General features: G+C 43.4%; 1 protein-coding gene across 1 annotated transcript in view; it reads left to right on the plus strand.

Annotated features, from left to right (window-relative positions):
* The window catches only part of mgat1b (alpha-1,3-mannosyl-glycoprotein 2-beta-N-acetylglucosaminyltransferase b), a 34,500-nt gene that overhangs the window by 10,443 nt on the left and 9,055 nt on the right, over positions 1-15,002 (plus strand). Inside the window, exon 2 of the mRNA XM_072370828.1 lies at positions 6,508-7,676. Coding sequence (XP_072226929.1) covers positions 6,825-7,676 — 852 coding nt within the window. The 5' untranslated portion in view covers positions 6,508-6,824. The remainder of the gene's footprint in view (positions 1-6,507; positions 7,677-15,002) is intronic.

The raw sequence follows: 15,002 nt of genomic DNA on the forward strand, positions 1-15,002 counted from the left end.
GTGAACTTCTGAGATAAATAAGGGCACTGTTCAAACTTTCCATGGTTTACTTACAATAATCTGAGCTGCAGCTGACAGATGGTGCAGACGGTGTCCTCGGGTCAAGTAAAACTTCCTGAGTTCCACTGTTGCACGGTGGTCAGCTCTGTCGCCTCACAGCAGAGCTTCTGGCTGTGAATCTCAGCTGATTCTCTGTGTGGAGTCTGGATGTTCTCCCCCGTGTATGTGCGAGTTCTCTTCTGGTACTCTGAAAACATGCATGTTAAGATAAGATTAGCAGCAAGATACGATACCAAAGATAGCAGGTGACCAAAAAACATCAAGTTGTAATAACAATCTATTTAAAGATCATAAGAAGAAAAACTGAAATGATGAGAGATGGAGAGGCCCCTGCTTTATCACCATGCTTCCGCCTCCTGATCTCTGGATTTAGCTCCCTCTGAATCCTCCTTAGCTCCCCTTTGTCACTGGATCTGAAAACCCTCTTCTTCTCCCTCTGCGTGGGAACAGTGATGCAGGGCATCAGGGACTGGGGGGTGCGATGTGTGTAGTCACAACACAGCAGTGTGTATGACGTCACTGTCAGCCGCAGCATGGGCCAGCGGGGAAATATGCACAGTTATCGTGATAACATGAGAGCACTCCCTCAGCAGGTCCTATGGCTGGATGCTAACCGCCTGCAACTCAAAGTTTTTCCTTCACACTGATGTGCCTTGGGTTGCAGCACAAACACCACACTGCCCCTGCCTTTATCTTACCGCTGTCCTTCAGATTTCTGTCTGCTCTCAGGTGATGAAATCTATCCAAAGTCTCCATCTAACACGCTATGCTGCTCTCCCCATACACCTCTGTAGTCTGGTTAGCGCTGCTAGCTCTTCCGTTTTATTAGGGAGAGATCTTACATTTCCCATAATAATAGACGGAAATCATCTCTTGTTTCCCCAGCACTTGGTTCCAGCTCTGCATCCCCTACAGTTCCAGAGGGATGTCAGGTCTCTGTGGGGAGCACTGTCGCAGTGCACAGGGCCAATAGCTGATCCTGAGTGTGAACAATAGAGCCATGGCTTACTGGATCTCCAGATGTGGTTTGAAGGATGTTAAGAATGATTAAAAACACACAAAAGTACCATATGTGCATCCATAGGCAAAAAAAAACGTAAAAGCACACAAACGTAGAGGAAACTTAGCGAAGCTGCTGTAACTAGCTGCCACTCATGTTAGCTGCTGATTCTAAACTTACCATAGGAGTGAGCCTGGATATTATTTAAGTGCCTTGAGATGACAATTGTTGTAATTTGGCGCTATATAAATAAAACTGAATTGAATTGATGGTGGTTTGTCTCTGTGTGGCTCTGTGATGGACTGGTACCTGTCCAGGTGTACCCCGCCTCTCCCAATGACCGCTGGGATAGGCTCCAGCCCCAACCAGCAGGTATTTTTCTTTATGTAGATGACAAACTGAGAAAAGTGATACTTTCTGCTGCTGCTTCCACACTGCTAAAACATGCACTGGTTTGAATAGTTTTGGTGATGTGACTTGTGAAAAAAATACTCTGAAGACTTTGTGACATTAACGTAATGTGACTAATGCCATCCACCACCACATCAGGTTGCACTAATGTTTGAAAAGTCTGTCGCTGCTGTTGCTCTTATGTTTCAAGCCACAATCTAATCTAAATGTCCCTCAAGATCAACTTTCTTTAATTTTTCTTTGCCTATACATCTTTATGATTCACAGATGTAAACTTTTGTTTGTTGAAGGAGAAAACAAACGGAAGGCTGAAACTCATCACTGATAAATACTATAATGTTCAAATCACTCAGTCAATATGTCAATAAGTGCAATTAATAAATGATAAGTTAGTAGATAAATAAAACGTATTGAGAAATTAGAATGAAAAAAGATTATTGAGGGGAAAATAAAAAAAGAGAATTATTAGGGATGAAAGTAAAAATGTCCCAGATTAATTATAGCGTAAATTTTTAAAAAACATTTATTTATTGATTTTTATTTTAATTTAATTTAATTTTTTATTTTTTCCAAGAGGTGACATTTCGAGAGTCAATGCAGTGTCAAGTATAGCAAGTAAAAAAAAGATTAGATAAAATCAGATAAGAAATAACTGATAGTAAAAAAAATGACAAAAAACACAACAAATACATAGAACAAATTTATTTAGCAGTGGGTGACCAAAGTCTAATATGTTCACTAAAACGGAGATAAATAAAAAACATTCTAAGCATGTCACAAATTCCCACAAGAAAAACTCACAGTTAGTACACAATCAGGGTGGCTACTCTGGAATAGCAGTAAAAGTCAATCCCTCAACATGTGCAAAAAAATGGACCCCAAGTTTTATTAAACTTGCAAGTGAACCATGTATCGAGCACCTAACTTTCTGCACCTTCACAAACTGAAGGATGTCCCTGATCCAAGAGCAGTGAGAAGGCGGCGCAGCAGACGTCTTGCCAATAAGGAGACAAAGGCTACAAAGTCAGCTTTATATTTAGGAAGCTGCAAAGTAGGAGTCAGAACCCAAAACAAAGCGGTACATGCTGGTGGATCAAATTGAACCTTTGTACAAACAGAAATAGAGTTGAATATCTGTGTCCAAAAATTGAATAGTGAAGGGCAAGACCAAAACATATGGACATGGGTAGCTGGAGCCAGATGACATCTTATGCACAGGAAATCGACATCATATATAGATCATATATACATTATAGATTTTGGAGAGCCAAACTCGAGCGAGATGGGTATGATGTGTAATTTTGCACTGGGTCAGACCATGTTTAGCACAAGTAGATGAAGAGTGAACCTGACGCAAAATGGCACCCACAGCTCCTCCAAGATCTCCTCCCATTGGGTTTTAATTTTATGCAGCGGGATAAGCTGCAAAGAATAAATAAGGTTGTATAAACGTGAAATAGCACCCTTAATGGTAGGAAATGGGATTTAAAAGGAGTCAATTAGAGAGGCCTCTGGGAGACATTGGGGCTAAGATTGAGGATGAAACTACACGCTTGAACATATCTAAAAAAAAAAATACTGTCGAGGCAAATTAAATTTCTCGGAGAGTAGCTGAAAGGATGCAAATATACTGACAATATACATGTCCCTAAATGCTTTGATGCCGTAGTCAGACCACAAAGAAAAAAACCCATCAATTAAGGAAGGATGAAAAACAGGGTTAGCTGATAAAGGTGCTAGGAAAGAGAAAGACTGTAGCCCAAAGTCGCATAGAAATTGCTTCCAAATCAAACCAAGTCGATTTAACTAAGATATTATTGCAAAAAGGGGAGAGAGAAAAGCTAAGAAGAGCGTGGATGAGAGCAGTCAGTGAAGCAGGTTTAGCAGAAAACATCTCCATACTCAACCATGTTGGAGGAACTGGTTTCCCCTACAGAGAGATCCAAAGCTGAATTACTCGAAGGATGGAAGCTCAGTAATAAAATCTCAAGTTAGGAAGGGCCAAGCCACCCAGGGTCTTAGGTCTCTGCAACAGCTCCTTTTGCAATCGTCCCTTTGCAATCACCTTCCTGTTCCATTTAAACTCAGACATTGATTTGTCTAATTTATGAAAAAAAAACTGAGGGAGAAAGACAGGCAGGCACTGAAAGAGAAAAGACAATTTGGGGGAGGATGTTCATCTTAACCGAATTAACCTCGGCCACGAGGGAAAGAGGCAGACCACCGTTGAAAGTCCTTCTGTATCTGATCTAACAAAGGGACGAAATTGTTTTCAAACAGATCTTCAAATCGATCTCTAATCTGGATACCAAGGTATTTAAAGCCAAATGGAACAATTTTGAATGGGGAAACCCTGAGCAGCATTTCAGGGCCCTTGATTTAAAGGAAACAGCTCACTCTTGTCCAAATTTTATTTATTGCCTGAAATCTGACCAAATGAATTAAGGATGTCAAGAGCAGCTGGAACTGAGACAGAGAGATTGCAAACATATAGTAATAAGTCATCGGCATAGAGGGAGACCTTCAGTTCAAAATCATATCTTGTAATTCCAGTGATGTGTGACTCTAAACGAAGCGCAATAGCCAGAGGTTCACTAGCAACAGCAAATAGAAGAGGACATCCCTGACAAGTGTAGTGGTACAAAGGGAAATAATCTGAATGGGTGTCATTAAATGGTAAATGGACTTGTTCTTGTATAGCGCTTTTCTAGTCTAACTGACCACTCAAAGCGCTTCACTACATGCCGCATTCACCCCACTCACACACACAGCACATCTTAAGATACACATAACTACGTGCTTTCTAATCATTCACACACATTCATACCCCCAATGATACACTGGGAGGCAACGTGGGGTTCAGTGTCTTGCCCAAGGACGCTTCGACATGTATCCTGAGGAAGCCAGAGTCGAACCACCGACCTTCCAATTGGTGGGCGACTGCTCTTCCTCCTGAGCTACAGCCGCCGAAACCAGCGTAAATGTGTTTCTTATACACATCATCTTTGATGACACTGATTTATTCCTTAAATGATTTAATTAGGGCCTGAGCTGTGTAACGGTGTCATGCCTCATGTACACTACGTCCTAGGGAAGTTGCTTCAAAGGGACACTGTAGCGCCCCCTACTGATTCACTAAATACAAATGTCGTCGGGGTTAGTTTTGCGTAGCCGGACGAAATTCGCTGCACGCCTTCGTCATGCCCAGGCGCACAAAACAGCCCTGGGACTTTATAGCGCCGTGTCCACAGGAAGTCGGCCATTTTGAGTTGAACATGCAAATTAGTGCCATTTTGCCTTTTTCCACACCTCGCATTTGATCAAACTCCTCCTACAGATTTAATGTTAACGGCTTCTAACTTGGTGTGCTTACTCTTCAGCCATGGGGGATTAAAAGTTGTGATCAAATTTTCCAAATTCTAAAAAGTGTGTCCGTGGCAGACCCTCAAACTTTGACGTCTCGCCTCTGCTCGCCACAAAACACAGTCACTCATAACTTTTGCATACATTGTCTGATCTTCACCAAACTTCAGAGGCTTGCCGGGAACTCTGTGAATTTCTATGAATTTTCAAAAACCCTGCTGATGATGTGTTCTTATACATGGGATTCTCACAGCCTGCTCCACACTTGACGGACAGCTGTGCTGTGCGATGGGTGTCAGCCGGCGTCCAGCACCTACCCCGACGTGCGCACGTGCTCAGGCCCGATCATCACTGCTTGCAGCTTTAATATATTCTTGTGCTTCTTTATGATTATGGCAGTTTCAGTCCTCTGTATGAAACAGGTGGAGAACCTGCAGCTAAAAAAATCACCTGACAAACTCAAACGGTTTATTATCTCAATAACGTTATGGGATGGTATAAGCAGAGTTAGTGTTTTTTTCCCAGTAGCACTTCTTGAGCTTTGACTTTGCTCACATTAGCTGCATTTTGACCAGAAGAAGCAGGGGGTTCTTTAGAGCTCCTTTGACCCTCTATTTCCACTGCAGGAGCTAAACCAAGTTCAGGGGAGGTTTGTTGTCCCGTAGAATGGGCCTTGTGGGGAGGTAGTACTTTTGAGATTTGTCAAGAATCCCCAGAATTCATTTTTCACCTTTACATTTGATGTTTCATTTCCACCACAGCCTATAAAATCTCTTTACAGGTTTATTTAGCCTAATCTACCCATTAACTTCGTCCTCTGGAAATGCTACAAATCAGAGCTTCTTTCAACTCTTTGGCAAAGCCTCTGAGTATTGAAGATCTGATGGTCCGACTGAATTTAAAGTTTTTGGGAGAATAATGGTCACAGTATCAGCATTGAAATAAATATATTCTGATTAATTAATGCTGGTCATTTTCTAATTGAGTACCTCCGGTATAGGAATCGAACCCATAAAGGTGGCTGAACATTTATAACTTTACAATCAAGTCCATCAAAAACAAGCAGAGAGTTGTTCCTCTCTAAGATAATCTTCATGATCTGCAAGGATGAATTGAGGGATTCTCTGTGTAGCAGGTCTGTGGAGCATTTATCTTTGTTCACATTAGTTCCTCAAAATCAAGCAAACAACACATGGAGGTGAGCAGGCTGTCCTATCAGCTCCTCCATCTCAGATGAGATGAACCTTCAGGCCCATGGGGTGCACTCAGCTGGGTCTGTCTGATTAAGTTGTGGCTTTTTGGATTTCACACTGCACTGATCTGTCCATTTTCAAAAATACTACTCAAACTCACTTATTCAAAGTCACTTTAAATGTGTTATTAATGTCATGTAGTATGATTTATTGTAAAACTCCTGTAAAGGTTACCCTGAAAAGTCATCCAAAATACAAAACAAAGTTAAGAATATTGATCAGGGAAAAAGAGACTTTGAAGAATTCCAACATGCTTTCAGTTTTCTTTTGACCTGTGTGTTCCTGTACAAACAGACCATAAGAGTGTGGGAGGTTATATTGACCACAACTGCTTCTGTTTAGTGAATTTGACAGAATTATGTGAACGTGTGATTTCAGCTACATTCATAGTTTTGATTATCTATCTTCCTCTGTTTCCAGGAAGACGGCTGAAGGATAACTTCCACAAAGTCACATTCCTTCAACCCAAAGAGACCCCACCTTCCCTTTTTGTCCTCTGCAAGGTGTGAGTCTTTTCTTTATAGGATTCCATGAATGTGTGCATACCACAGTCACATCATGTTGGTTTGTTTTAAATTGGCTGGCTGTCCTCCTATTGATAGCCCCCCTGACCAATAGACAACACGAAATGCATATGAAGTCCCATCTGAGATTTCTACCTCAGTCTTCAGAATTGTCTATATATTAAAATCACTGGTTCCTTGCCAACCCCATCCATTTTCTAGTGTCATTGGGCCATGGTTCGCAAGAAGGGTTCTCTTATATTATGCGGTGCATTCCTGTTTGTTGCCTGGAATGCGTTGCTTCTGCTTTACCTTTGGGGTCGACCTCCCATCGGCCGTCTTGGAGATGGTGGTGGAGCCGAACCAGGATGGAAGGAGGAGTGGGGTGTTGGCAAGGGGAAAGTAGGTCGGGTCAACCTTGCTGGAGAGGTGATCCGGCTGGCAGAGGAGGTCGAAATTCAGCTTGAAACCCAGAAAAAACTACTGAAGCAGATTGAAAGTCACAGGGCTCTGTGGGCTCGGCAGAAGGACGTCGAGAAAAGACAAACAGATTATATAAAAGAGGTCAAAGAAGTGGTTGTCCAAGAGCCAACAAAAACTCCAGGTCCTTTGAAAAACGATGTGGATGTCAGGGACCAAACTGATGTGAAACATACAAAGAAGCCTGTTCTTACAGTGGCTCCAGGCTTAAAGTTAGACGAGTCTCGAGAGATCACCATGAACACTAAAGTGACAGCTTCAGCTCCTAGCCCAGAATTTGTCATTCCCATTCTAGTTATTGCTTGTGACAGAGTTACTATTAAACGAAGCCTTGACAGACTCATACAGTACCGTCCTTCTCCAGACCTGTATCCAATAATCGTCAGCCAGGACTGTGGCCACGCAGAGACAGCTCGTGTGATTGGTTCATATGGAGATCAAGTGACACACATAAGCCAACCGGACCTGTCGGACATCAGAGTCAAGCCAGAGCACAGGAAGTTCCAGGGTTACTACAAAATCGCCAGACATTATCGCTGGGCACTCAACCAAGTGTTCAACACGTTCTCCCAGTCAACTGTGGTCATAGTGGAGGATGACCTGGAGGTGAGTGCTCTCCGAATTCTACTCATAATCTGACAGTGCAGCTCGGGAGGCAGCATCATACATGATGGCTTGCTGCTGTTGGCAGTTTGCATTCATTAGAGAGTTTGATAGTGAAGACAGACAGAGAGAGGTAGTGAGAATGTACACTGCTGTCTTTAATGCTGCTGAGTCCTGTATGAACCTCGCTCTGAGGAGGAGAGCAGTAATGACTTTCCTTTGATTAAATGTATGAAAATGCCATTATGGGCAAGAGGGCTTCATTTCTGATGTTTGTTGGATTAAAACTAATTATATAGCTGCAATCACTGAATTTCACGTAGAGAGTGATTCTTCTTGGTATTATTTTACTTCAATGCAGGTGCACTGCTAAGTCTCCACAGTCTCTCAAAATCAATTCTTTCCAGTTAATCATAACCTAATTTTGGACAAAATCAAGAATCTTTTGAAAATGTTTACTGTCTCACAGAAGCAGAAAATATTCCAGTGTAAGTTTTTCCCCAAATTATGCTGCTGTGACTTTGATTCAGTGCTTAAATGTCCCAAATAACTGTTTGAGGTTGCCATAGATCACATGAAGTGCACATCACCCAATTAAGCTAAAAAATAGAGTGATGCACGTTGTTACAACCTGGCTCCAGAGGTCACTGCATTAGTAAGAGCAGACGCAAGATGTCCAACTTAAAAACCATTGAGTGTATCTGTGTCACATGTTTTTGTCTAGCAGCACAGTTTCTGTAACTTGAATCTAATGAATATATATTGTGTCAGTACGGCAGAGATACATGGACATTTTACTCAGTAGCAAGTTAAAATCATGCAATGCACAACCCCCAAATTATTTTCATTCTTCCATACAATATCCAAAGCACTTAAACACTGCATTTAGAGGGTTAGAAGTCCATATTATGCCATACATGTAGGACAGTCTGACTGGCATCATGTTGGTAATTTCGAGGATCTTTGGTAAAAGCTAACTGACAATGTTTAGTCATTCAAATTCAACAAAGCTGAAATTCCAAATCAAATATTTTCAACAAGGGTTGTGGAGTTTTTTGTTGGGGGAAGTCTCCTCCTGAGAACCAGAGGACCTGGCTACAGTATCTTCTGATTGGTTGTATCCTTGAAATATGTCTCGGGGGTGGGGAAGGGGTGATGGTGACTCATCCAGGTTTATAGCAGGACCTCTCTGTTTGGTAAATCAGCTCAGTACCTGCTTGTAACTTGTAACAGTCCAGTAACTCCATGTTTCTGACTGTTTGTAAAAGCAAAAAATTAATATGTTCAGTTGTCTTCTCTATAGATATATTAAGACAAAGCACTGTTACCCCCCCCCTTAGCTGCCTTTTCACTCAGTGTAACCATGATGTTTGTACTAAAACACATTGATATGTCTAATGCCAACAAAACACAGACTTTTGAACTCACAACTTGTGGTTCAGACTCATGTCTTTTTAGTGTTGGAACACCCTCAACTTTTAACTTTAGGTTCCCAGCGTCAAACTCCTAAAACTATCATCTATGAAGTGTACTGAACAAATCCAAACCTTTTCCAGACTGTGTTCTTGGCCCAAAAAAAATAAACCACATGCAGTGATCCAAGATTGCTGGATCTTAGGGGAAGCTTAGAAAGGTCAGCTTGCCCTCAAATTCAAAATCACATTTTCTTGTAAACATTTGACTTTTAATATATGTTACTTCAATTCAATTTTATTTATATAGCACCAAATTACAACAAATGTCATCTCAAGGCACTTCAAAGATACAGTCCAATTCAAGCCAATCAAATCCAATTAATTGTAATCAAATCAAATTAATTATATTCCGAATTAGTGCAATTGATACATACAGAGCCAGTTTTTAAAAAAAAGGAGCCTAGCTCAGGAAACCAACAGATTGCTCTGAAACTTCTCTTTGTTCCAATCCCCCGTCCTGAGTGTGCCTGTGGCGACTGTGGAGAGAAAAAACTCCCTTTTAACAAGAAGAAACCTCCATCAGAACCATAACCAGGAAGGGTGGACATCTCCCTTGACCAGCTGGGGGTTGAGAGGACAGGAAAGAGGGGACAACAAGCACCGTAACACCAGGCCATGGGTACTTTTGTATCAGTTGTTAAAGTCCCGCTCTAGTTGTTCTTGATCCCCTAACAACTGCTCAGTTTTCCTGTAAATTGTATGATTTAAAAACAACTCTTGAGGGCCTTAACACTACTTGAGGCGTAACTCTCCTACTTTTTCCTCATTCTGTCATGGGGATCTATGAATGTACTAATGAGCTCCACCCACATCTCAGCGATATAGTTTTTCCAAATGTTGTCTTCTGAATTTGCAAAACTAACTCTGCTACACTTAAATTTTAAAGAACAAAACAACGGGGCTTCAGATGACAAGTGTGTGGAATCATGAGTGACAGCTAGCTGAAGGGATCCCTCTATCTGCATCAACTTATTTGACACCTCTAATGCATGTTGTTAACTGAGTGGCCTCTCAGCATACGCTCTTATCTGGATAGTTGTATTCTTGTGTATTTCTTAAATGGCTTAAGTTTCAGCCAAAGAACTGTTTAAATTAAAAGTACACATCGAGACAAGAACTGTCTTCTCAAACCCCAGCTGGTCGAGGCGGATGGCCACCCTTCCTGGTTCTGGTTCTGCCAGAGGTTTCTTCCTGGTTCTGGTTCTGCCAGAGGTTTCTTCCTGGTTCTGGTTCTGCCAGAGGTTTCTTCCTGTTAAAGGGAGTCGTTCCTTTCCACAGTCCCTCAGGCTCAGGACGGGAGATTGGACTGAAGAAAAGTTTCGGTGCAATCTGTTGGTTTCCTTAGCTAGGATATTGTTTTTTAATTGGCTCTTTATGAATGAATTGGATTATTTTTAAATTAGTTTATTTCAATTATGATTACAGTGAATTGAATTCCAATTGGCTTGAATTGGACTACATTATTTAAGTGCCTTGCGTTGACATTTGTTGAAATTTGGCGCTATATAAATGAAACAGAATTGAATTGAATTGAACAAATATCCGAATGTGCAGCCTACTAGCTCTGCCTATGTGGACGAAACTCACAGGCTGTGGAAACTGCTGGCTACAGGGTAAGCACGAGTCTACCCAAGTACAGGATAGCTTATTCTACAAGGTCAAACAGATTCCTTTAAGCAAAAGTTTCAGCTCACACCAGATGATAACTTTTATGATCAGCTCCCTCCTCTTTTTACTAAAAACAACAGTAAAACAAGTTTAAAAATGTACAAGAAGACAGAAATTAATAAAATTATCTCAAATTAAATATGTAATATACTATGATGAATCAAAAGAAAATTAATCTAACAAGTGCAAAACCACACACACAAAAATCCCAAATATACCCCACAGTGAATTAAATGTATGTACTGTGGAGACTGTAAATAATGTTGATGAGACAGGAGACGGGGGGGGGCGTCCCCACCTTGAGGGCCGGGCCAACTCAATGGGCTCTTCCATGTCCTAATGAGCAGGCTTAAGACGATCTATTGCGACCTCTGGTTTACCCCCCATGTTCACCACAAAGTTTTTCAACACCCACTCCAAGACAGGGAAGGGCCCATCTTAGGGGGGCTGCAGCGGGGTCCGATGACTGTTGTGGCGGACGGAAACATACTTGGCTGATGGGAGATCCTTGGGAACGTAGGACTGGGGGAGGCAGTGGTGAGATGTTGGCACGGAGGCAAAAGCGTCGGCAATGTCTTGGGCCGCAGTCCGATGGGAGTCAGCTGACCAAGGAGCAGTTGCAACCGGGAGAAACTCCCCTGGGACGCGCAGTGGCTGGCCATATACCAGTTCAGCAGATGAGGCCTGGAGGTCATCCTTGGGGGCTGAGCGAAGCCCAAGCATGACCCATGGAAAGCGGTCAACCCAGCTGCTGCCCGTCAGGCTGGCCTGTAGGGCACGATGAAACCTCTCACACAGCCCGTTGGCCTGCAGATTGTAGGCCGTAGTGCGGTGAAGGCCTCTACCAGCTTGGTAGAGGCCTTCACACCTGGATGGGCGTGGCGTGGGAAACCGGTGACTGCCTCCACCCTGGCAGGAAGTGGAACTGCTCCCTTGGGAGTGATATGGTGTCCCAGGAAGGTGATGGATGACTGTCAGAATTGGCACTTTTTAGGATTGACAATAAGCCTTTGATCGCCGAGCCTTTCAAAAAGCTGCTTTCAAAAAGTGTGTCAGGTGTTCCTCTGCAGACTTGCTGGCTACGAGAATGTCATCCAAGTAAACAAACAAGAATGACATGTCTCGCAGCACAGACTCCATCAGAGACTGAAATGTCTGTGCCGTGCACTAGATCGACATTGGAAAAGATTATGGCACCCGCTAAGTGAGCAGAGAAGATCTGTATGTGTGGGACAGGGTATCGGTCAGGGGTTGTGGTGTTGTTCCGGCGACGGAAATCGCCACAGGGGCACCAACTGCCATCAGCTTTAGTTACCATGTGTAAGGGGGAGGCCCATGCGCTGTTGGAGCGGCGCACTATACCAAGACACTCAATAGTAGCAAACTCCTCCCTGGTGATCGACAGCTTGGCTGTATCGAGGCGGGGGGCCCATAGTGGCGATATGGTGTTCCACACTGTGCTTAGCCACGACAGATGAGAACGTGGGCGTGGTGAGGTCTGTGAACTCAGAGAGGAGGTGTTGATATGGATCTCAAGTGGCAACAGTGTTCGACAGGCAGAGCGCTCCAGCCCCCCAAAGTGTGCAGTGTGAAAGAAAGGGCATCGATAGGATGGCAGTTTGTAACATTGACCAGCAGGTTGGCGTCCATCTGGGGGCCATGTCCGCCAGCCATAGTATCCACAGTCTGTGCTGGCAGGATGCTACGCTGAGCGCCCGAATCCACCAGCAAACGTCGGCCGGACAGGTTGTCGGTATTGAACAACAGCTTACAGACACGGCCAGCGCCCATAGCTGCTAATGAGCGTCGGCCTTGGCATTTCCCTGGACCACAAAACTGCATGGCTTGCAACAATGCTTGTCCTTGGCTCCAAACCGAGCATGATAATAACAAAGTCCATCGACATGCTGGCGGCGGGCAGTCACTGCAGCCGCGGTGCCAGCATTGTCCTCCAGAAGTGGCGGCTGAGTTGAAGCTCTTTGGGCAGGCAACAACAGTGCTGCTGGTTAGTGAGGAAAATCCTGTCTGCTTCCTCAGCTAGAGAACGATAGTCTTTGGAGGAGGAGAGGGGTGAACTTGCGAGAGCAGTGCGCACAGGTGCAGGGAGCTGTCTCATAAAAGCCGCATAAAAGCCCTGAAAGATGACTTCTTTGCAGAGCTTCTTTCTCGTGCTCCTTTCTGTAGCTCAAGAGAAGTGAGTTTGGCAATGTGATGTAGCCTTATTTTCAGAAACACAGACGCAACCAATGACAACAAGTTGGAAAAGTGGTTGTCGATGCCAAACTGTGTCTCCTCAACGTGTTCCCCTAGCTGAAAAATCCTCCGTTCCAATCTCCTCCCGGACGATGTAGGTGACTGTTGACTTCTTTCGAGCTGGCCTTGCTGAAGCTTGGTGAATCACCCTCTCTGCAGCTCTTAGCACCTTCACTGTGCCTTGTGATGGAATCACTAGGCCACTGTTATTGTTCAGGGCTAGAAGATGGTAGCTTTCATCAAATGATGACGGTACAGCATCTCTGACCAAGCTTGCACAGCACACATCACAGGACAGCTTTCACAGAATCTGCCGGACTACCAACCCTGCGATGTAGACCAGAGTATTTTCCACCAGGCCACCAATCCAGGTGGGAAGATTGCTGTGGTCACTCACAACGGCCGAAATGTTGGTGAATGGAGATGGGTGCTCTTCAGCAGTTTCAGCAGAGGACATCTCTACTGCAGACAGGGACACAGTGCTGTCTTGGGCTGCCACATTACCTGTCTCACTAGGTGAGACACCACACCAAACCATCAGACAGCGGAAGATGGCCTGGAACTGGCGCGCAGATGGATTGTTATTCCAGCCACCTTGTATGGAAAACAGGCACACAATACATACATTACTCATCAGTCATTTTCAGAATTTATTGCCATTAAAATAACATTAACCCTACCTGATGCTCAAATGGAATTAAATAGGAGCTCCAAGTGATCCTGGCTGAACCTGAAGAATATGTAATATCACGGTTTCTAAAAATATTTGCATGTTGAACTTAGAGACAGTCAGGATTATCAACAATCTGTTCCTGATGCTCATATCACATTTTGATCAATTATTTTTTTAGAAACACATACTTGGTTCTATGATTATTAATTGTATTACCTCAATGAATTCTGCTGTTGCCTCACAGTATTTAAACTGAGAGTAAACAAGATCCCTCATTGTGCGGAGAGCAACTGACACGGAGTGACTCAGTGTCTGTGCAACCAGGGACACCCTCATCTTGTGGTTCTCAAAGTAGACATGTTTGTCTGTGATTTTATTGGCAGCATGCAGTCCTTTTTTTTGCACATCATTGAGATGATTGATGTACCTCCAGTTGATCTGTCCGGCGGTCGTTGCAATTGGACTGTACACCTGCAGAGAAAGATTCAGTCACTGCTCAAACAAGTACAAACAGCAAAATGTTGATTATCACTTCCAGCCATAACTGTGCAAATGAACAGACAACAATATTTAGATGTAACTTTTAGCCGCAGAGACATCACTTGTACAAATAGGTCTACAACAATCACCATTTACTTGCAACATATTACGTGCCAACTTCAGCATGTGGCATGCATCCATCATTACAAATACTTTCTCATCAGTCGATGGATGCGGGAAACTGGTTTGAAGTGGCTCCTGTGGATTTCCCTTCAGCTCACACCCAAGTTGGTTGCACATGCTGACGTTGGAGGCATGCCCATCCATCATGCACATACCCCCCAAATGCCCCGTGCACGCAGCTCCTCCAAAGCATGACTGAGAAGGACCCCTTGTGTTTCTGGTGAGACTTCGTCAGGTAATATGCAATGGGAGCCTTCCAATGTTCTTGTAGGCCAACCACCATGAACACAAGAGCCTCAGTAGCAACATTGGTCTCATTGTTTCCATCACCCATGTCTACAAAACCAGACATTGACTGGTTATGTGGATTATATTGCACATGTTTTCTGTTGGCCATGGCATCCAACATGAGTGCAACACATCCATATTTAGCCTGGTCTTCCTGGTATCTTCTCTCCGGCATATCCAGGATCATCTTGTTGAAGCCAGGTTTGTCATCCACCGAACACAGCCACCTGTTAAGATATTGAGAAGTAACTATTTAACGTATTTGCAACAGTAATTTCCAAAAATTCAATTGAACAACATTAAGACTAC

This window comes from Leuresthes tenuis, unplaced genomic scaffold (assembly GCF_036924035.1).
Source record: "Leuresthes tenuis unplaced genomic scaffold, fLeuTen1.0.hap1 SCAF_18, whole genome shotgun sequence".
Classification (NCBI taxonomy): Eukaryota; Metazoa; Chordata; class Actinopteri; order Atheriniformes; family Atherinopsidae; genus Leuresthes; species Leuresthes tenuis.